Raw genomic sequence first — 23919 nt, 5'->3', positions numbered from 1 at the left:
GCGTGAGTGCATGGCAAGGAGGAGGACCAAAGCAGCGACGACTTAAAAAGTGAACTTGCAGCACTGAAGGCAGTGGCTTCCCCCGCTTCTCAGGACAGCAGCTGGCTGAGAAATGCAAGAGGGTGGGGTTGGAAAGCAGGCAAGGCAGACCACTTGGCTGTTTTTATTGTAACATAACGCTTTTCGGTGCTGCTGAGGTTGTTGCTACTTGCCATCTGAGGAACAAAGACACCAAAGATTGCATCCATGCTTGGAAAAACATTTCTCTGACATGTCTTCTGGGCACACAACTGTTGCAGACTGTGGGATGTTGCATAATAACCTCTGGAGGCAGATTTCCTTCTTGTCGGCACTTCTTCATGTGTGATTATTGTCCTGCTGGTTATTCGTAATAGAAATGTTTATAGACCATCAATACATTAGGCCATTCAGACAATTCATTGCACTTCATTGTTTGAAAGGAAGGTGCCATCAACGCCGAGGCTTTCCTCCATCTCTTCTTTTTCAAGGCAGCAAAGCGCTACCCTAAAAATGCAGTTCAAAGTTTTTCCAGTGTAACCAGATCCCTTCCACCTTGATTTATTTTCCCTTGCAGGTGCTTTGTATCCAATGATTCAACAAGTTAGACTGTTTCTGAGGCTTCAAAAGTGCAAAAAAGTTCAAGGTATTTGACCACCTTGAGCACCAGTTAAGGCGTATTTGTTTCCAGTCTCAGCCACTGTAAACCCTGTCTAGCGTAGTGTACCAGTTCGGTCATGCTACTGTTCAGTGCCAGAGTGCACGTCGCTGTGCTGAGTTCAGCAAAAAACTCTGGAAAAAGGGGAGGGAGAAAGAAAACATTTGGTTGGTTTCACAAAACAGGCACATCCGACAGGCTAGGGGGCAGTGAGGAGCGACAACAGCAGCACACTGACAGTTGGCAAGTCCCATTAAACATTGTTCATGCAGAGAGGTCAGCAATAGTAGAAGGCTGGGAAATGTAATAAGTGCACGAGGCACAGCACGCAAGAGGAAAATCACACTCACACACGCCTACACACACTGAACCGCCTCCCCAGGTGCTGGCTTTAAAAGGACATCGAGACTCCATGGTAGGTGGGCAAAAGTTTGGGTGTTCATACCCCAGTTACTGCTGTGTGCTTCCCCCAGATTTTAAACAGGCCAAATTTGAGTGTCTTTCTGAGTGATGCCGGGAAGCACACACAGCCGTCATCAGACTGGTCCCTTTCCTTCATCCATCCTCAAACCTTGGAGACATCATGATTTCTCAACTGAACAGGTTTAAAAATTTATAGAGCTTGCCAGGCTATACAGCTCAGATTTGGGTTGCCTTTAGCTGGGCATGTCAGGCAGATTTCACAGAGTCCTCCTACCCTGCCACCAGCTTGAGGCACCACGCTCCTCCTCCCACATGGGCAGGAGAAGGCTCTTGCAGCATATCTGAATCTGCTGGGAGATGCCGGCAGGCTGCATGCCCTGCTCTGTGCTGGCAATCATCTGTGCGGGTGACAGTGAGTTACAGGAAATTATCACACCTATTCCTTTCCAGTCACCTTTCCAAGATATTCCTGCATGACCTGCCTTCTAGTGACATGGGCTCGTCCCAGTCCCTCGGTCCCTCCAGCCTTGATCGTGTTGCCAGGTACCTTTTCAGAAACCGCCCGTTCTCAGCTCTCCTTATTTACACACAAAGATTGAACCTGGAGGCTGAAGATTTCTGCTTGGCTGTGCAAGGAACTCTTCAGCAGCAGAGAGCACAACACTTTCATTCTAATACTTTCCAATTCAGAAGCAGAGAACACATTTCCCCTGATTTTCCTCCTTTTGTGTACAAAATGGGTATCCATTCCCTCCACAGGAAACAGAAGAGCTGTAAGCAGGGACAAGGAGTCTGAACACCCTGCCTGGGCAACCAGAAGATAATCTGATCTGGGACCACAGTACTTTGTGAAAGGAGAGTGACTTCACATGCACACGTGCAACCTCAGCTTGTCCTTGCTGTGGGAAATCAGAGGCTGAAGACAACCTCTTACAGCCTCATGATCCACGGTGCTACTCTGCATTACAGTGAGGAGCTGGGTCCTGTGCTGGAAGCAACTGGTTGCGGACCCGCCAGAAAGCACTTCAGCTCTGCACAAGTGACTTGGACGTAGTTAGAACTAACTGCTTTCCACTAACTTATGACTTCCCTGTTTAAGAGAACTCGATAACTGAAGGCCACTGCTCTTTCCTCTTCTTATGCCCTATGAATTGCACAAAAGAATCAAGGATATGGCCTTTTTTTTAGTTTTAGGTACTCACTCTCCGCACCTCTTAGCATCTGTACATTACACTGAATATCAACAAGTTCCAGTTCTGAAATTCCTCCACCATCCTGAACAGTGACAACAACTGCTAAGCCTACATGAGTATTTACTCTTCTGCACAGATCTACTCCCTAAGGAGTATTTACTACCCCGGTCATCATTCCCCTACATCAAAACAGCAACACATAGCAGGTTCTGAATTTAGTCTTGATTGATGCAAGATTGTGCTCAGGCTGCCCTCCCACAGGTTTTCCTCCAGGACTCATTCCTCTGGCTTACCAGCAGCATCCACTGCTCCTTCTATGTGACAGTCTTTTCTCAGCCTTTAGAGGCTAGAATCCAAAATACTACACATGAATTGCTGCTGTGAGCACAGATTTGCTCAGAGGACAGCCAACAACTGGAGTTACTTTATTCAAAGGTGACTTGCAAAGCCTTTTGAATTTCAGCAACTGCCTCATTAGTGTGACTATTTTTACAGCCTTCCAACAATTCAGCCAGGCACATCGTGTTTATTTTCTTTCGCAAGTTTGCCAACAGATCATGGCAAAACTTCCCTTTGCCCACAGTAGCTCACAAAACTTTGTGTTTTACGGAAAATGACACTGCAAATGCCACATGGGATGGCAGGTTACAGACTGAACTGCATCTGCTCTAGGGCTTTTGCTTATCCACCACTGCTTGTACCACAGGACAACACAACATTTTTAACTACAAAACTGTAAAATAAAAAAAAGTAGGAGCAATTTTAGAAATGCTGCTTGGCAAATACTGGTCACATGCCCAGCAAGGACTCCAATTGAAGTGCTGCTCAGCTTCTCTGTTATGGAGAGAAGCCAGCTTCACCGTTTTCAAGACAAAAATACCTGGAAGTTTGACAAACAAACTGAAACACAAGGGTACAGGCCAAAAAGATGTTTTTAAAGAAAACGGACCAATTCAGAAAAGCTAAGCGCCCCAAAGGGAAAAACAAACAGAAAAAAAAAACCCTTATGCTTCTTGTGTTACCATGGAGCGAGCTGGCTGGTTTCCTGCACTTGATACCCTCATGCCTTAGCTCTTAGACATTTGAGGATGCCAAGACAACCTTTTAATTGGAACACTCATCATTATATCACCACCAAGTATCTCTGCCAATAACCTGCCAATAAGCCATAGCTGTCTATTTCGACATTTTTACTGCTTTGTTCTTTAGGTATGGTGTTTGCTACACTGAGTGTTAGGATTTAAGCAAGTACATACACATAAACACAACACATAAGACAGAAAAGCCAGAGGGCAAAAACTTACCCTTATTCTTCCTGACCAGTGCATCAGCCCGTTCCCAAATATCATACGCATAGAGGATATAGGAAGTAATGTTGACGTAGGAAGAGGTGATGCTTGGGATATTATAAGGGACAGTGACTGAAGAGCCAATGCTGTTGCCGCTGCAGTTGCTAGCATTCGATCCTGGCTGAGAACTCACAGAACCAGCAGGAGAGGCCATTGGAGAAAGAGAAGGCATGCCTGTGCTTCTGCGGGAGAAAGAAACACCACCACAAACATTTCATTTCAGAGTCGAAAGTCTTGCCACAAGACTGGCTTATGCCAGGAGCTATCCAGTATCATCTAGGCCTGCAGCATAGAGTGTTAAAAACTGAGATGCATTCAGCTACATAACAGGAAATTGTCCTCTGAGTGCAAGGCCAAGGTTTTTGAATTGATTTGCGACTCTAAGGACTCCTCTTGACAACAGAAAATGTGGGACCAGACATCAGAAAGGGCCACCCATCCACCTTCCAAAATCTACACCTCCTCGTGCAAGCCTTCACCAGATTCTCTAAGTGTTTTTTGCTAAAGACTTCCATTTCAGGCATGCTGAAGCTCCCCACCTACAGAGGCTGGAGCTTTCTGACAGCTAGTCAAAGCAGCCAGGTCAGCCTACACACACTTATTTATAGACCTAGGGAAGCTAAACGCAGTCAGCTGCCCGCCTTCCAGACACAGGCTGGCTTCATCACATCGCTTCACCCCCACCACTTCAACCAACCTCATTTCAGTCACTGGTATGAGCGAGCTTCCACCACTGCTCTTGGGAGACCATTTAATTCCCAATAACCTACGCTGTCCAAGGTGGCAGAAAAATAACTGGAATTTCAGCGTCACTACTGAAGACCAAACAACCTTCTCTCAACTGCAAAGTTTAAAAGGGACAGACGTGGAGCTGGATAGCTATCTGCCAAATGCAATTACCACAGGATAGAGAAAAACTCTTACTCATTGTCATTAAAACACAGCACCAGTCTGCCAGGCATTGGGCCAAACACTGTTATGGGACATCTTGCCTTTTACTTTTGCTGCCACATACGCAGCAACACTGCTGCAGGTACATAGAAAGGACAAAATGCTCAATAACTCACAAATTAGAAAATTAGTTTCTTTTTCTTAATTGGTGACTGAGGTAAAGAGAAAAATATTAAAGTATCACCTCAAAGTTATGCTACCACAGGCTGAAGGCATAATCCTACTGGACAGTGGCCAGGGAGATGGGGATGGTACCCTCTTAAGTCTGAAACGATCTCTAGATGAGAGCGACAGAACAGAACAAAGATGACAACAACAGGGACTCTGAAATAGCATAGTGATGCTACCTTCCTTGCTCCTCTGGCCTGTTTCTCTGGTGGAGAACTGCTCTGCCTGATACACAGTAACTCTGGACCTCATAACAAAAAAAACCCCAACCTTTCCAATGAGAAAAGACAGGAAAGAGAGAGCAGAAACCTACTCATGCCCCCTAACAATATGATTTCAGGTGGTACGAAAGAGCGAGCGGTGAGGCACTCAAACGCAGCCTGCAACTCAAATACTCGGGATACTATTTTCACTCACACCCTTATAGACACATCACAACATACATCTTTTTAAATCTTACCTTGCAACACATGGAGAAGGTGCTTGTGTTACTCTGGAAGAACTCTGCAGTAAGGAACAGAACTCTTGTTAGGTATGGGCTATTCAGCCAACATCAGTAACTACTGCAGCCAGCCAGCTGGCAGCTTAGTAATACGCATGCCCTACCTTGAAGTGGTCATTCAGGATCCTGGAATACTTTATTGCAGTCTCTTTTTTGTAACGAAACATTGCCATGTGCAGAATGGACTGGCAGCGCATGCTGTGAACAGAAACACAACCAAGAGTAAGTGTTCACGCTCACCGCTGCCTGCTCAGCAGTCATCAGCCTTGTGGGATGGAGGCAGGCACACATCAGCTGTATTGCAAAGTCATGAAAGCTCAGAATTTCTCCTCCTGCTCATCTTAAAGAAAGACTCTGTAAAAAAATCACAAGGGGGAAAAAAAACCCCAACAAAAAAAACAACCAAACAAGGAAGGGCCATGTCTGGTCTTTTACATAAAACAGGTGCCCAACCTCTTATAGGTGCCACAGGCTGAGTAAGCCTCTGTCCAGAAGTGCCTCAGCTACGTTCAACTACAGCTTCAGTTACACAGCTCAAGCACGGACAGCCAAATCGCATTCTTTCACCTTAGGTGAGAGCCCTTATGTGCTCTCAAGTTACCAGCAGATCAAATTTTAGAGCCTGTGCCTTCCACATGTAGTCCCTTGTGATATCCCAGCTCACTTTAGAGATGTTCCTGTTCATTCTGGTTTTGATATTGTGGGGTTTTTTTCCTTGCAGAACTCTGATTCCCATTTAACTCATTCTTTTGCCCCTGAAAGTAACGGGTCTTTCACTCTATCAAGTCTAAAAACAGAATATGAAGGTGCAGAACAACAGTTACGCACCATAACACAGCAAAGATTTTTTCTTGTGAAGATGCTGAGGAGTCCGTAAAGGATTTCAATGTCATGGCGAATCTAAGGAAACAAACAGAATCTTGTCAGTCATCAGGGCTCTGAAGTCCTACTGTTTATGAAAAACCAGTGCATGCCGTTATCTCAAGCACTGGTCCAAAAGTCAAGAAACCTGCCCCGAGTTCTTAGTCCTGGCACCAAGTGCTTTGTATGATCTTGAGCAGAGGACTGTCTCCAAATGCCTTGTTTTCCACGCAGCAGGAACAGATGTGGCCCCTTATGCGACTCGCTCTCCTCTTACACTGATTAATGGGCAACATCCCTACAAGTAGATGCCCCCCGTGGGCCACCTACAGGCCTGAGGCCCAGAAGAGGTGCCCCCACCACTGACTACAACACTAATTCAAGTGTTTCTGGACAAGACGGACATCTCAGTGGAAATGTTTCTTTTGGCAAAGAACAAATAAGCAAACCTCCTTTTTGAAAACAAAGCAACAGTAGCATCTTGGAAATGCAGTCCCTCAAGACCAAAAAGCAAACAATGTCATTTAAAAAGTTTGAAGTCTACCACAAAAAAAACTCTGACAGCTCTTTCAGCTCTAAGGTCAGAAGTCAAATCAGCTCTCGAAAACTCACATAACCTGTAATTTCCATATGAATAAACTGATACCTGTCTCTCTTCTATTCAGTACATGGTTCCTTGGATTGCACTGCCTGCATATGTCATAATGTCTACTATCTACATGCATCTACTATGGCTGTGAAACTAAACAGGGAACGTTGCTAAAAGAAACCCCAATGAAGTGCACTGGTACAAAGACACATGGGAGAAACCAGTAAAATCTGCCTTCAATCAAGCTGCAAGAGCTTTGGGGCACAAACCGCTCTTCCACGTGCTAGATTGTTGCTTTGATTTTTTTTAACTGACATACTATTGAGCTCACATGCAAAAGCAACTTCAGTTCTGGATAAAGTAAAAACTCCTTCATGTCCTCGATTATCTGAACCAGTGTCCTCTGGTGTACCTCAACTGCAAGGCTCAAATGCTGAGGAGGACATGGTGCCTACTTCTTCTGATAAGCAATGCTGAAACACATTTCAAAGGATTTGTCTCTGGTGCCTCTGGATGGTCTGTCTGATGCTTGTACAGCAACCCAAACTCTGCTCCATGGTGGGAATCCAGAGCTGCCACAGTTGCAAACAAGCAATGCAACTAACCCTTCCCCTCCAAACATGCTGCCTAACCATCATGCTTTGAAAACCACTTACTTGAGGAGATCTATGGTGCCCCTGAATATGCTGTAAGCTGATTTTGGTGCTGGTGCATCCGATTCCAAGGCGATCCCATACTCAATGAAGGAAAGGGCAGCATCTAGGTACTGAAAGGCCTTTCCAGTCTTGTCGGTCTATTGGGAAGAAAATTCTAATTTTTAGACTAAGACAAAAACTGCTTCTCTCAAGTGTACCTGAATTCCCTTTTTTTCCCCTAGTTAGGCAGGATTTGAAGAAAGAAAAAGATGCAAGTCAGGCCTCCAGGTGATAATTAAAGGATTCTCAGCAGAACCCCTAATGTGGTCCCAGTCATCAGCTTTGTGGGCTCTGGCTATTCGTATCTCTTCCTCTTGCTCAACATTTTCCTTAAGTAATTTATTACCTTCACATTTTTGGATATTATTGTCTCATCTTGGGGGCCTGCTTTGGGAGAGGCAGATGGGGCCTTCCCACTGCAGTATTCCCTCACTTCATTTTCACAGGTAAATGGCAAGTAGCAAATGTACATTATCTGACTGAGCCATAATTAGCAAAAAAATAGGTTCATTCATGCATGCTGTTAAACTGCACATAGTGGAGAAAGCTAGTTACATCTGCAAAGGGCACTTCCAAGTCTTGTCCACCAACACAGGATCCTGACGTTTCAGAGTAAACTGTCTTAAAACTATCTTCCAAGGACTTTGTGATAGCTCTGCAAAGCAAACAGGCCTGCTAACCTCAGACAACATCAGTTCTGAATCCTATTCTCTAGGCACATTCTCTAGATGTGTTTACAACAAAGGGAAATGCCTGAACATTTGGCAAATAAAGACAGCCTCCCCACATATGACTTGAACATGCTCCATGTAGGGAGTATGGAAGTAACGTTAGCCAGCGAATCTTATTCACGTGCATGCAAGTATCAGGTCTGAATGCAAGAGCTGGTTAACATTTCTAGCACAGGGCCATGACTTACCATTGCATCAGCTTTGTGCTTCAGCCTCTTGGCCACTTCTATGTAGTATTCTATCGGATGCTGCCTGAATTGGGGACAGAAAGAGGAAAAACAGAAAACAGAGAAAAAGAGTAGGATAAATTTTACCTTCTTATCTACAGGATGCTATGAGTCCGAACATCCTGTTTTGGTAAGCTTGTTACAGCCTTATCAAACACACGTTACAGTTATGATAGTCACTAAATGAATGTTGTCTGCATGTTCAGAAATACATAGCAGTTGAATGGACAGATAAAATGAATTGATTTCTTAAAAAATGTGTGTTAGAATAACACTGAAAACTTACATTTCTAAGTAGAAAAAACACTGGAGGTTAGGCTACTATGAGGCCAAGTTTACTTCTTTGCTCCCATGGAAAGATAGTAGTTACGTGATGCCCTATCATTCCTCAAGTACAATACCAGCAATACATTTTTGATTGAAGCATACAGTAAACTCTGCAGCATGACACACTCAGACCAAAAGAGCTTGCATTCAAGTTATCTGCTTACAAGAGATATGGTGTGCAACGCTTCTACAGAGCTGGGTCTCAGTCAACACATAAATGATGATAAATTTGGACTGCACACATTTCTGCGCATTGGGATAATCTATTCACCATGGAAATGGCATACAGCCACCTGTGCGCTAACAAAAGGAGCAAGTAGAGTCATACCCTCTCAGAAAAAGTCAGTTGCCTGCCCAGCACCCTGTCACAGAGGAGTTTGCCACTTGTCAAGAATCAGACAAATCAAAACCCATTACTTGTAGGCAGGCACAAGACACCTCCTCTCAGAGTTCAAAAGTACTTAATTTCTAGAGTAGCTTCCCTCAAACCAAGAACTGTTGTAATGAGACCTTTGCTTTGTGGTGGGTGGGCTAAGTCCCAGACACAAGAAGGCAGTACAGGGCAGGTCTCAGACATCTCTCTCTCTCTTTCCTCCCCAAAGAAGTGATCAAGAAGCAGAAGCCTGGGTGGCTGCAGGGCCAGCCTTGTCTGGTGTATTCAGAAAGTACAGGTGATGGGTGTAAAACAAAAACTTACTTTTCAAACGTGAGTTGAGGTCCCCTTGGCTTGGAGGCACCATTTGGCAAAGAAGGCACTGGGAAAGGATTTGTGACATCCCCTGGAGATCCCTGAAAAAAACACAGAGTGGAGATAAAGCTGGTTAGAGAGATGTCTAAATCAATTCCAAAGCTTGGCTTTCCTAAATTTCAAGAGAAAATGTTTATTTGTCCCAGGCATAATCTATTCTCCAGGCTCTCCAGCTCTTCTTACTTTCTTCCCCAGTACCCCTTTCAATAATGGAAATGGAAACTTGGCATCCTACCTGACTGCTAGCAAGGCTTAATACCATTCAAACTTCTCCCAAGCATGGAGAAATTAAGTAGCAGGTTTCCTTGCACAATGGCTAAAATAGCAGTAAGGCTGCAAGCAGCACATTCTTCACGGCCACTAGCCAAGGCAGAAGGGGTAATATCCATTCACACTTATTTCCAGCTTAACCACATGGAAATTGCTGATTCTCCACTACTAACTACATTATCAGGAAAAAGCAAGCAGTTAGAAGCCAGCTAATACAGCATGCACAGTCTAGCTTAACACACACAGCAACATCCTAGATCACACACACAGAGCCATGAGTAAGCAGCAATATAATTGAATTTTATAACCTCAAAATGCAAAGATCCAGCTGCAAGGATCATCAATTTTGTAAGCAAGCTATAAAACCTTATACCTAGGTCACGGTCAAAACCACAGGTTGCTTGTTTCTTATTTTTAAGCAATCCACTCTTTCTTTCTGTAAACACACTTATTTTTACACCAATATTGTACTTGCAGTTGCCTACAGTCAGAAGCAGTTACTACCATAAACACGATTCTCTTGCCTTTGTTTTTCACATGGTCACCCCTTCTCACTATGTTTCACTGGTAAGATTAAAACAGATGATGGAAAGTCAGCAGAGAAGTTACAACACAGGCTTTTGAGCTAGCAACATAAGGTCACAGATAGCCATTAAAGGGGTAAAAATGCTTCAAAGAGCTTTCTCTGGTGGCTTGTTTATCTTCCTTCCTTTTTAATATCCTCAGAGCATGTTTCTCAAGAGAATCACACAGCACCCATGGGTTGCAGGAAACATCCTGCCAGTTATAATGGATACCTACTTTGATGCCCTTTGAGAGCTCAGCGGGATTTCTCTCCACTTTCTTGTGCTTGGAGAACAAAGGATCCTTGTGGTTGCTCTCGTCCCTGGCAGTGTTATCCACGACAGGCAGCTCGCTGCTCTCACTTTTGGGTCTCTTTTGGGCCATCTTGGTTGACTTTGGTGGAGGATGTACAGGAGACATGGGTGGCAGTGGTGGGGGTAGCAGGAGATCTTTCTTCTGGGTTTCAAGTGAAGTTTTTGATGCTCTGGAGATGGGAAGCAAATTCAGCAATTGGGATGAATATGGTGTACATATAAGGTAGGGATTTTTTTAAAAACATAGTTATATCATGTGCCAGTTCTCTTTAAATTTCTCTGGAAGTGTGAAATGAGTTGTTAACATAAAGAATCCAACAAAAGCAAAACAAAACTTCAGGGACTTCACTGGCATTAGATAACACATCTTAAGCCGCCAACAACACACAAACAAGTTGGTTTTCAAGTAGGAATAACCTTCAGGACTTATCATTGGAGCAAATGCTTGCAACCAGAATACGAGGATGTTGCAAAAAAAAGGCATCCCTCCAACACAGCCCCTTTTCACTGAAAGAGGAAGAGAGGCAATCACAGCAACTAAAATCCCTGGCACAAATCACCCAACAAGGCAAATGAACTGCAGCACTACCTCTCTTTCCCAATTATGGTAGAAGATATCTTCTATGGTCAGAGATACTCACCTAGACATTTGATCCTGTATGTGCTTTGACAGAATTCAACTGAGTCATTCCTTGCCAGGACTCACCAGCTCAACTAGACAACACTATAAAGTTGAGAGGATTCCAGTGATAGAGACTTAAAATGCTGTGCTTTTAAATGGCAGAGACTATCACATTTAATAGGATGGTGGCACATCAGATTTCTGATCATTTGAAGTTAGGATTACCAGGGAACTCTGGCAGCTGTAAGCAGCACCAAATAGCTCTAAACCTTGTTTCACTACTGCTCATTTACATCATTTTTATTCAGCTTCTCAAAGTTTCCAGGAAAACACAGAGCAGTGAATCCCAACTCATGGACTGCCTTATCAGAAGAGGAGGAAATGAAGTTAAACCCAGTGAGAAGACTGAAGTGTAACATTGCACATCTTGCTTCGTTCTGCTGTGCGTGCGACAGTCCTCTCCCCTCTTCCACAACCCACTTTTCCCGTGGCACAGTCCCTACTCACTGCACACATGCTCCCCAGCTTCACTACAGCTGACGCTCCAGAGAGGACTGTTTGACGCAGAGCTCAGCGGCATCCCCTGACCTGATCCAGAGCCCTCTCTCCCCAAAAACGCATCCTATTCTTCCCACTCTGAAAGCCAGAACATGGCTAAAAGGGGTGCTCGTTTTCACTGAGAAAAAGGGAGGAATGAACCACAGAAGTAATGCCCTTCCATTATTACCACAGCTGAAATATCCCTTCACCCAACTAAATGTTAGCCCTAACGCCTAAGTGCTTTCAGAGTACTTCAATGTTTTCTCTGCAGAAAAGCAGTTTACTCATATTGTCAGGACACAAACCTCAATGCTACATACCAATGCAAGTCAATACCTCAAATTCAAGCCACAATCAAGCAGGAATTGAATGCAGTAGCCCAGAACTGACACAGGAGCCTCCCCTCTCAGGAACACCGCCCATTTGAAGACATGCTCTTGGAAGCGTTTGCTCTAGCAAAGACCTAGCCAAAATGCTGGCAGTACACTGGTATGCAAATTATGGGGTAAGTTTCAGCAGATCTACCAGAAACACTGCAAATGCTATAGTGGAATACATGAGAAATTCCTGGCCATAAAGGCCATCTGAAATTCTAGAAAGACCGCAATTCAAAAGGCACACTGGTTGCGTCCCCATTAGGTCACATACAAAAAAGACAAAAACAAGATGATGATTTTAGTGGAGAACGCAAATGCTCCCTACCCACCTATACATACAAATCTGTTTTCTGGACTGGGCTTTGCACATTTCACCTCTATGCAAATCTGGGCTAGTCAAAGTAAAAAGCCTACTGGCACTGCGGCATCTTGGTTTGGTTAGAGAAAGGGGGAGCTGCATGTCCACGTGCTTCTGGAGCATCCCAGCTCAGCAGCCTCCCATGGCAGCAAGGTGAGAAAACAGAGCTCTGCAATATCCATCACATTCACCTCTGCATTCTCAGCTGGGAGAAGACAAGTTCCACCTAGCACAGACACTGCGTGCACCAGCCGCTAAGTGCTGTTCAAAGTCTGTAACCGATGACAGCAAAAGCAGCTGAGGGAGTAGAGAGTATCAGCATTAACATCTGACTTTTTTCTTTCATCAGGACCTGTCCGATTACGAAAACAGCAATGATCACCGAGTCAAAATTTATGGACATACAGTTGCATTTAGTACAATATCCTTTCCCAAGAGGCTGCCAGAACTTGCTCTGCTGTGGACGTGATTGCTCCATCATGGGAATAAGACTCACGACTTCGGGGCCACCCTTTCAGCTATTTCACCTGTTTGCAGCAGGAGCCTGAGCAAGCAACTCAAATTTGTCTGCATCTCAATTTCCCCATGTGCAAAACACGTTCACATCATCTTCTCACCTTACAAAGACTCAGAGCTTTAAATGCATGTGAAGTACTATGAATCTGCTAAAAAGCTTTCTGCTGCTTCCCATGCAGTGAGACCACGAACTTCCCCAAAACAAGTATGACAGTAGAACCCAGAATGAGGAAAACATGCGCAAAGAAAAAGAAGTTCGTAAGAATCGTTGAATGGTTTGGGTTAGAAGGGACCTTTAAAGATCATCTAGTCCAACTCCCTTTTTAAGAGCATTTTAAGTCTAGTTCCATTTCTCATGAAAGCAGAAATAATTGATACTTGAACTCTCAAGTCTTACTCACCTAGAGTCATAGAATAGTTTTGGTTGGAAGGGACCTTTAAAGATCATCTAGTACAACCCCCCTGCAATGAGCAGAGACATTGTCAACCAGATGGCAAGTTCTCTTGCCATCCCCTGAAACACCTAAGCCATCGTGCAGAACAAGCATATGCTACTCCCCACAGAACAGCTGCCACCTCCCAGATCACCTGGGCAATTGTCTGCTGAGAGATTACCACCACTGTAGTTTAGAGAAGGGGAAATGGCTCCTACATCCCAGCGTGCAATCTACCACACTGTTTGCAACTCAAACAACGTCTAATTTCTTTGCACAAATTTGTTTCCTGCATCTGGTCTGAAAGAGAGCAGTGCAAATGGTTGCCTACCGGCTTAGAAGGAAAAGTAGTACGGGCACAACTGGCAATTAAATTTCTTGCAGCATAAACAGATTCTTTGAGCTACATGTAGTATATGGATCAGAGCATGCAGCAACATAAGCTGCAGGATGGACAAGTTTGTGTTTAAAATGGTGAAGTCTTCATTCCCATCTCAACTGTTCGAAATCAGGACAAATGCCACAACATTCAACGCTTTTGCAGCAGTGTAAACCAGGTATAGGAGGATGATCAGCCACGGAAACGTCAGCTTATGCTTGAATGATTAGAACCATAATCCTCAGCGTTAAGGGAGAGGAAGATAAGTGACACCCAAGTATCACTTCACATCTGCAACAAATAAAAAGGCGAATAAATGACACTCCCATAGCCACATGGTTGGTTCCAGGATGTAAAGACAGATTGCAGCAGATTAAGTTTCAGAAGGCACACGATGTTATAAGCAAACTCAGAAGTATAAGGACAGGAGATACAGTTCCTCGCCTTAACCTTTTTAAAAAAAGACTTAGTTTTATGCATGTCTGCCATCCCACCACTGTACACTCACTTCAATTTATTGGAGTCTTTGTTAGCTGAAGACTGCAATGATTTTCTTTCTTTTTCTGATTTCATTTTCTTCCTATCAATCTCCTTCTCCACTTCCCTCTAACAGGAAGAAAAAAAAAAAAAATCACTCACGTTTCGAAAGTTGGTGCAAAGTACAGACCAATACAGCTAAGTTTGATTCTGGTTAAAAAAAGAAAAGGATAAGATATTAGAACTGACAAAGCATAAACCCAAAACACAGCGGATATAGATTTCAGGCTCGCTGACAAGTATCCTAAAATGACATTTTACCTACATTTGCTTGGATAGATTAATTATTTTGTAGTGATGGGGATGGAACTGCTAAACCTCTTGTTGCTAATAGTAATCAAAATTAAGGCATCTCCACTGCTGAAAATAAGCATTCCATCTGTTCTAGATGGGCTTTTTTTCCCTACTCAGTACGAATTATACAGAAATGTATTCAGATTCCTCCTGGCAAAGTCATGAACTGCAAGCAATTGTGTTTTGTGGTATGCCTTATCAAAGGGAAGGAAAAAAATGCATTCACAGGAGAGTTAGATCCCTCCGATTCCTCAGATGTGCAGGGGTTTTTGGTTTTATGAAGAAGAATCTGATACAGCTGAAATTTTAAACAGGCAGTTAAAATCACTGCCATTGTCCTCCAGAAGAACAGGAACCATTAAGGCGGAGAGGTAATAAATAATACTTTTTAACTGCACTCCATAGGTCTTACAATACAAAGCGTGCAAATCATCAGCTCACCTGAATGAAAAACTTTAGAATAATTTGCTACAAGCCAAGAAAATGTAAAAGAAACTGCACTTATCAGTCAGTGTTACCCACAGTGTGCCTGGTGGCAGCCAAAAGCATTCCAGGACTTTCTGTCTCTCTCCCAAGAGTACATGCAGGTTTATGTCACTGTGATGGAGCTCAGTAGATTGTGCTCGGCAGAGTCGACCTCTGGCAGTGTGCTCAGGGCAAGGCTCCAGCACCTAGACCAAGTTCTTAAACTGTTTCTCAAGTTGAGCTCCACACTGCCGCAAACGATGTCTGACAGCTGTACCTGACCTAGCTGGCTGTTACGAAGCCTGAGCCTCCAAGGACACTGATGCATGCTGACATAATGCAGACAGCAAGGCTCTGAGGAGGGGTTTCCTGCAATCAGACACTCAGGCTGCAAGGGAAGACATGTCTAATATCAAATAGCTCCTCTTTTGGGTCTTTGAGATAACAGGAGAAGCAACAGATTTGCTGCCTGTTTACCCTCTTCCACTGCTCCGCAAGAGGGGGACTGCTGTGGTCTCTCCGGTTTCTTCACCCTTTCCCTGCTCTTCTGAATTCTCCCCCACAACTATGGGAAGTTCAGAAAATGACAGGACTAAATGCAACCCACACGGGAGCCAAGGTTGTTCACCCACATGTGCTAAGCCACCTGCTCTGTGAGGAGGACCAAGAAGGTATACAGGCACTGAAATATCCACAGTGAATACCCATTCACCACAAGGCCTGCAACCAACCCTGTGCAGCTGAACCAGCTGGCTAGAAGTATATTCACAGCCCCCTTTGGGACTTAGCTTTCCAAAAAACACTTGTGAGCAACTACCATCTCAGTTAAATAAAGGGCTGTCTTGTAATTCAAAGCAAAGCAACTATTCTAGCTGAAGGACTCTGGACACATGCATCTTTTAAGCACTAGCATCGCTGCTAGCACCTCAGCAGCTCCAGGGGAAACCAAAGAAGTTTTCTACATATTTAGCCAACCGCTGAGATCCAAAGCAGGGTTTAGCGACACTTGTTACTCTCGGTGAACCTGGTTCAGTTAAAAGTCTGCATTTATGGAAAAGCAAAAACATGGGGCTGCTGCCATCATCCCTAGTAATAACACAATTCACACCTGCAGAATTTGTTCCTCTTTGTGTAAGCAAGCAATCACAACTGTTTCATGGAAATGAATGACTCCACACAGGAAAAGACTACGCTACGCAGCCTAAGGCTGCATGGCTAAAGGCAGCAGAAGGTCCACGCATAGACAAAACCAAAAACCACAGCCCAGGGCAGCCTGTGTCAGTTCTCCCCACAGAGTGCAGGCAAGGTGCTCTCCCACAACAGACATTAAATGGATAGTGTAGATGACTGCACAGTCTGGGAGGTGCTTCAGATACCATGCTGCATTTAAAGGGGTTGCAGGGGGAGGGGGCACCACAGCCCTACAAAGCTCTGCTTGGTTGAAAGCCAGGGAAACCCACAAATGCTACCAGGGGGCTGGCCAACCACATGCTGACACAGCCTGCTGCTGAAAGCTCCTCCAATATAGGAGGGCTGGGGTTTTGTTGTCTGAGAAAACTAGTATTTCAAGAAAATACAGCAGAAAATGTTTTCAAATACCAAAGCGTTTGTTAGCTCACGAGGCTTTTCATTTGCTCAGCAGGGCATTTGTGACCAACAAGAAACCTCTATGAACGGCCTTGATACACATTCCCTTTAGAAGTTTGATAACACCTTTAAAGGAGGAGCGCAAGGGATCTACTCCCAACTTAGGAGCAGAAATGAACTCTCCGCATGGGTTTTTCAAACACCACCTTGGTCCTTGTACAAACCCACCTCCACCTCTTACCTTCCTCTTCTGAAGGGACTTGTCAAGAGTATCCGTGATTTTTCTCTCCAAGTCCTGCTTCCTTGCACCAGGGGGTTCCTTGGCTTCTGCTCTCTTCTGGTGACTGCCTTTCCCAGGGGGCTGGGGGACTCTTGACAGCAGAGGGAGATCTATTTTCACCATGAGGGACTGAGGGGCAGGGGAGTCCCTCACTGGCGAGAGCAACTTCTTCCCCCTGATAGGCAAGGGAAGTTTCTCCTTGTGAAAATCCTCTCTGGCCACGATGGCAGGCCTGTGGCCGCTAGTCCTGGTGGGGCTTGTGCCCTGGCCTTGAGGAAGGGGACTGAGAGCGAGATGCTCCTGGACACTGCCAAGCAAAACATCTCTCATGACCTTGGGGTCCAAGAAGGGTTTGGCATTGGCCTGGTGGGAGCTCTTGTGCTTTCTGTTCTCAGGGGGCTCTTGCAGTGCCGGGGTCAGGTCTTTTCTGTCACTGGATTTTGGCTTCCCTTTCGTTTTGACTTTTGGCTTGTCTCTGGAAGACTGGTCTCTGACCTCAAAAGGACCAGGGTCACTCTCCACCTTCAGGCCTCCTTTGGGCCCCTCGTGGACAAGGCCCTTGCTGGGCCCTTTGATGCCCACAGTCTGCCTGGGTGAGGGCCCCTCGGCCCGCACAGGAGACTTCTGGCAGTTGCGTTTGGTCAGAAGATGAGCGTCCTGAGGAGCCCTGGCCGCTCGGCCAGAGCTCTTGTGATGAGGCTCCCTCGGCTCGGCACGCTGGTGGGAGGAATTGCTGCTGACAGCCTGCCCCTGCTCCTTGCCCTCTTCACATCCATCCCCATGGGCAATTTCGCTGAGACTCTCTGTTGGCACTGCTGGTGGGTTCACCTTGGTTAGCCAGTTGTCAAGCTGCCACTTATTAGAAGTCGGTGGGTCAGGCTGCACACAAAAAGAGAAAGGAAGGATGCAAGACTTTATGATGCCTTTATGGGCTATTTTCATCCTAGCATGGCTTACCAGAGCCCAGTAAAATTTCCCCTTGATGTTAAAAGAGCTTGAAAGTGACAGACCATGTGTCAGTGGTGATGCTTTAGCGTGTGCACATTGACAATTCAGAAACACAGACCTCATCTTCGCACAGGATCAGTCAAACGTATTGCACAGCACTCCTGGATCTCTGCTAGCCTTACCTGTTGCTCAGCAAGAGACCAGTCTACATGAAAGCTTCATCTTGGTTTGCCACTAACCAACACCGTTGTGCAATCAGACAACATATAAAAAAAGCAGCAGTCGTAGAAATGGATTAGGTGCTGTCCTCGCAACACTTTTGGAAAGTTAGTTGCACACAGCACTACTTTCAAAACAGATGAGCAGCTGTGCCAGCTAACACATCTCATTGAAGTCTGACAGGTAGGCTGTCAGGCTCCTGTGGTTTAGCCAAAAGCAAACCATTTACCAAAATAAGTTGTATGGCTAGCATGTCAAGTCCGGCCTCTTCTGAGTCCTCTGCCTACACAACCCAACACTCGCTTCCCTCTGGGTCAAGCAAGGCGTGAGCAACGACTGAAGTCTGAAGGCCCCTGGCATCACGGTCAAATAACATAACGTGGTTGCTACAAGCTCTGCCTAATCTAACAGCGGTCTGACAAATTACGAGAAAAGCAAACCCAACTAATGCTAAAAGAGACAACAGAAGCTGCAAATCTGAGGCATTATTCTCTGGGGCCCATTCTGAAAACACCATGTATGTGGCAACACCACTCAAATGGGTAACTCATTATCTGGGCACCATCAGAGCACAGCTAAACTCCCGCACTCACTGATTCTCCCCAGTTACCACTCTCACTTCTGAGAAGAGCCACAACCCTTCCCCGAAAAGAGAAAGCCCAGTACGTGAAATGTTTTCCGAGACTAATGAATCCCTTCTGCCATGATTTTCTTCTCTATCCAGACTCAACTCACTGTAGAACATGCAGATAAATAAGACATGTCTTCGACTGTGTTTAAGTCAGTCCATCTAGAATCCTGGTTTAAAAAACAGTGCTTGGTTTTACCATGGGTTTGGAAGTAAAATTAAACCACGAATTCCATTAGGCTTTTCAGATAACACAAATCTGCTTTATTTTCATCAGAATTTTAACTTACTAGCCACTGAAGAACATTTGTTTTTTGGTCAAACACTGTAAAAACATGGCTAAAAGACTTAGTAAACTTTGGTTTATAATGTACGTAGCTATCAGACAGTGGCATACTCTGATCCTTTTCTAGCACTTCTACCGTCGGTTATCTTGTTTGTGATCTACACCATCATACAGGTTTTCATTAGGTTTCCAAAACCAAAGGATAGTAAGAGATTTTTTTTTAAAAAAAATAATAAAAAAAAAAATAATAAAGGAACTACTGCCTATAGGTCTTAAAGTCTGTTCTTTTGCATGCGAAGAACTGACTATAAACAAATGGGCCATGTGCACTAACTTACTCCTTGAGCACCATGGATGAATAGTTTGCTGAATAAAAAAGGATAAAATGGTCAATGGCAAATAGTTAGGACTTCACTAGAGCGAGAAGGATCTTACAATCTAGTATTTTCAGGACAAACCAGGCAGGCTTTGGTAAAAGAGGAGAAGTATAACATCTGTCCTTCCAAAGACACCCACATTGCAGAGGGCAAAGTCTGTAACTGAACTGCTAGAGGGTGAAGTGTAGTAGATGTGAGATGAAAAGATACACCTTCTCAAAGCTTGTTTTCTGCACATAAAATTCTCCCTGTTCATGTGCTTCTAAGGTAAAAGAAAGGAAAACTAGGGCTGGAGGAGGCGGGGGGGAATAAATTACACGGTTTCTGTGTTTTGTGAGAGTACCTCAAAACTGGCAGCAGATTGGTTTACATCAGCTGTGGTCCACAGGATATAACTATGTACTTTCCACTGGCCCAAGAATGTTTTGCAAGCTGGAGGAACTGTTTGAAACCATGGGACATGAGCACTTCTGCAGCAGATTTTCAAAAAATGCATGGTCTCAATTATGAAACTTTAAGGCGCTAAGTTCTGGTTGTCTGCTTTTCCCAGTAAAAGCCTCAGAAATGCCAGTGCAGCACTATCTGAGCCAAATTCAACAGAAGCAAGTCTAAGCACATTCCAGCCCTTCCTGCAGGTCTCATCACTTCAGCTGTGATCTGGGAGAAGCTGAATCTGTCACTCACACACAGGAGCTGCAGGGAGGCAGTGGCTCCTCTTAATGTATCAGGAAACTGGTCTCACCCCGAAGCAACCCATAGCCTTGGCACCCAGGAAAGCTGCACAGGCAGACATGGGCCCCAAACACCCCAGACAAGCTGTGCTTCTCATCTGCACCTTGCTTGTGTCTCACCCGTGAAGGCACTAATTCCTCCAGGAGTGCTAGACAATGATGCCAAAGGAGAAGGGGGGAACACTTCGAGGTTAGGCACGTAGACGTCTAATTATGCTGTTACTAAGGGTTATTTAATTGACAAACTCTAGAAGGGAAACAAAGGGCAAGATAAGCCTGATGGTGCAGCAAAGGTGTCAAGGGGACACCTGAACAACGACAGTATTTCAGGTCTCCTGTCCTGAATGCATTCAGACAGCAGAGAGTCTGAGGCAAGAGGCTGCGTTAAGCAGCCTCTACATTTTATTGGCATTCACCTCAGGTGCTGACGCTCTCGGAGGGTCGTTTGCTTCACTGTCACTCGAGTTGCTCTCCGTCTCTGAGTCTGAAGAGCTGTCTGAGTCACTGGTGCTCCCTGACTCCGAGCTGCTGGAATGTGCTGATGCCACACTCTTGGGCTGGGACTGTAGGGCACTGCAAGGCCACCATGAGATAAAATTAGAAAGCAGCATGGGTGAAGGTTACTTACTTATTATATTGACATGGCAGGATTCAAAAATAAAACTGAAACCCTGTGTTTTGGCACTGAGAGGGGAGGGGAGAAGGCCAAAGGAATACATTGCCATAGTCAAAAGATAAAGCACTGGAATAAAAAACCTCTGGAAATAATAAAACCTTCAACTCCAACCCAGTCGGACAAATACGTAAGCAGGACATCACTGCTCCAGTATGAAGCTGCATTTAGCCAACCGAAGTTTAAAAAATAACCCAAACTAACGAGTGTTTTTCTGAAAGCCCCAACCCTCAACGGAAAAATTTCCAATAAAGGCTAACAAGACAGAAACATACATTCCAGGATGGTTTCTCTTTTTTGTGTTCTCCCCCTTAAGTTTTTACTTCTTCATCTGTGTTACTTGGTCAAGGTGCTGTAACTGTTTCATTAACGGTCATGTCAATCAGTAGCATTTTTTGCAACACCCTCCCCTACTCAAAAGTGTTTTCCTCTAGCACTGACAATGGGAGTGGATGGAACTGAGGGAGAACTGTGACTTTTATGCACACCTTCTTTTTGTTTTGAAATGGGCTTACAAAATGTTGATTTTTTTTTTTTTTTTGCTTTGAAAACTGTTTCCCACATTAGTATCAACACATTTGTATGATCTGGAGGCAAGCTCCTTGCTTATCCAGACTGATACTGTGAGAACACTCTATTTCAAGAGCTTGCAGAGACACAGATCACACCAAGAACTGACGTGCCCTTCTGCCAGTCTGACTTTGTAGACCATTACCCTGTGCTTGAAGAATATAGATATCAAGCCAAAAACATATGTCGGTGCTCTCCTATAGGAAAAATTCTGGGCTTCTCCACCTTTCTTCCTCTAATGCTGGCGTGTGGCTCTTCAGTCTACCTTGAATACTGCTTCTGACTAACAACACATGGCAGGAACTGCTTGCAGTCAGCTGCCTTATCAGTAGGAGCTGAAATAGCCTCCATGAGCCTACCTAACCCTTTTCTGTTCTTCATCCACTTGGCTTTTTTGGGCTTCCTTCTAAACTAAAACTGGACTCACACCTCACTTGTCACTACTACAACTGAAAATCCCATTAGATCCAGTGTGATCTACATATACACTGGTGGAGAGGAAGAGGAGAAAAGAAGGGAACAGTTGGGGAAATCAGTTCTGGTTCACAGACAAAATCCAGCATGTCTGGATTATTACTTTCTAATCGGAGCTTTCCGTAAAACTCCACACAACTAAAGGCGATTTTCAACAGCAGCTTCAGGCAGCTAGAAACCAACACCTGTATCTACAAGAGAAACCAGGAACCCTTACCCATCTTCTACCCCATTAGTTTTGTTTTTCCTCCTTATTTGGTCTAGCTAGTAGTTTGGGAACAAACCTGTACCTTGGAGGAGCAAGTGAAGAAGGTGGCTTTTCAACAACCTGTTTTGTTCACAAAAACAAAGAGGAGAGGGGGAGGAAAGGTTAGCTTAAGGAACTCGGAACAACACAACAAGTTGTGATGATTTAAAGGGAAGTCTGTGTGCCTAGTGTATAAAACATCTAAAACTGACTTGGTCGTCACCACTCTCTTCACTATCACTGAGCTGCAGGTCGGCCTGGAGCATTCTGAAAGACAACCAGAAGACAAATCTCAGCCAAGGCAGACACATTTTCAAGCAGCAGACACTGAGAAAGACTTAGTTTGCACTTGCCAAAACAAACAAACCTCCCACATCCTTTTTGAACATTTAGCATGCTCAATCTGCTAAACCTTGTCATTACCTGAATGAATGATAAAATGATAACACACAATCTAGGGATTTAACTGTGCTTTCCAACTGATCTCAGGACACTTTGCAATGGAGGTCAGTATCCTTGGCTGCCATCTACAGACAACAAAGACAAAGTTCCGTGAGCGGAATTCTAAACGAAGGTTACCTAGCACACTAACACAGCCAACAAAGGTTACCTAGCACACTAACACAGCAGGGCAGGGTGGAAGAAGTCTGATCCTTGTACAGCAAGAGACTAGCATGCTACTAGACTGCACTGGCTCCCCAAGGGGCAGAAAGCATCAACTTTGCACCAGAAGCTGTGCATGTTCACTCTCTCTGCGAATATTTCTTCTGCCACAGGGGTTCTTTTTTTGCTGCTGAGGTCTCCTACACAAGACATAAGCAAATGCCAAGGTCAAGCCTATCTCCTATTTCTTCTCTACACAATGAAATTCATGCTCCTGCACATCTCAGCAGTAACCGTAACATTGAGCAGTTCAGATACTTAAAGCAGTTTACAAGTGGGGAGGCATGAACTCTGTTCTACTGTTGCTAGAGTAGAAAGCAGGCTGCCTGCAAATGTTTCCAAAAGCATAATTTAGTCCTCTGCCTGCGGATGGCAACTACTGCTGGCAATTTCAATGTATTACCGAGGTCCTCAAAAGGCTGGAAGGGAAGGATTTATGGGGAGGGACCCGAAGTTCTCCCAAATTGCTATCCCCCTCTTTGGCAATGATGCAGGCACCCCAAAAGGAGTTGGAAAACAGACAGGCAAAACTCTTGTTATTCAAAAAAATAGTGGTTTAAATCTTGAAACTAGCTGGAGACCGACTACTCAATGCAAAGAATTACACAAGTGTCATTCCAAAAATGGGATAAAAAGCTTGGGAACAGAGACAGGGGTTTTAATCAATCAGGTCAAAACTCTGTTTATTTCAACCTCATTTCAAACTAAGGGCTCTCTGTGAGAAATTTTTCTCATGCCCCAATAAGAAAAATAAGCTGTAACACATTTTATAGCAAGAAAACAAATACGAAAGATCCCCAGTGAACCACATCACCTGGGAAAAGTGAGGAGAGAGTTAGTGTTCCTGATGCTTGTTAGGAAAAGGAAAACTGCAGAAACTCTCACACTCTTGCAAGCCTTCATGTCAAATTATGAACAAAGCAAAAAAGATTTACGGCTCTGTGGGTCACCTCTAATGACTCTGAGCAGTTTGCTTTTATGATTCTGTGACAACAGAGGAGTAAAAACCTTGAATAAAAAAGTGATTCCCTTATTTAAACACTATCCCCACCAACTACACAAATTATTTTACACTCATACCAAAGCAACTGACATGCACGGAGATACTTTCATTGAAATAGGACCG

At 44.4% G+C, this 23919-nt stretch overlaps 2 protein-coding genes across 2 annotated transcripts in view; one reads left to right on the top strand and one right to left on the bottom strand.

Annotated features, from left to right (window-relative positions):
- LOC142033821 (kelch-like protein 8) overlaps positions 1-23919 on the top strand; it is a 138670-nt gene that overhangs the window by 91655 nt on the left and 23096 nt on the right. The window lies entirely within an intron of this gene.
- Positions 186-22526, bottom strand: LOC142036633 (AF4/FMR2 family member 1-like). Its single transcript, XM_075040006.1, has 15 exons — positions 22498-22526; positions 22343-22397; positions 22174-22211; positions 20583-20739; positions 16939-17856; positions 14323-14420; positions 10512-10758; positions 9390-9481; positions 8327-8390; positions 7369-7505; positions 6091-6162; positions 5367-5460; positions 5221-5264; positions 3597-3823; positions 186-810 (listed from the first exon to the last, which is right to left on the bottom strand). The coding sequence occupies exons 1-15, from the start codon at positions 22524-22526 to the stop codon at positions 689-691; spliced, it is 2394 nt and encodes a 797-aa protein (XP_074896107.1). The 3' UTR covers positions 186-688.

The sequence above is a fragment of the Buteo buteo genome, chromosome 1, assembly GCF_964188355.1.
Source record: "Buteo buteo chromosome 1, bButBut1.hap1.1, whole genome shotgun sequence".
Taxonomy (NCBI): domain Eukaryota; kingdom Metazoa; phylum Chordata; class Aves; order Accipitriformes; family Accipitridae; genus Buteo; species Buteo buteo.
The sequence above is the reverse complement of the archived record's forward strand: the minus strand, read 5'-3'. Positions and strand labels throughout refer to the sequence as shown.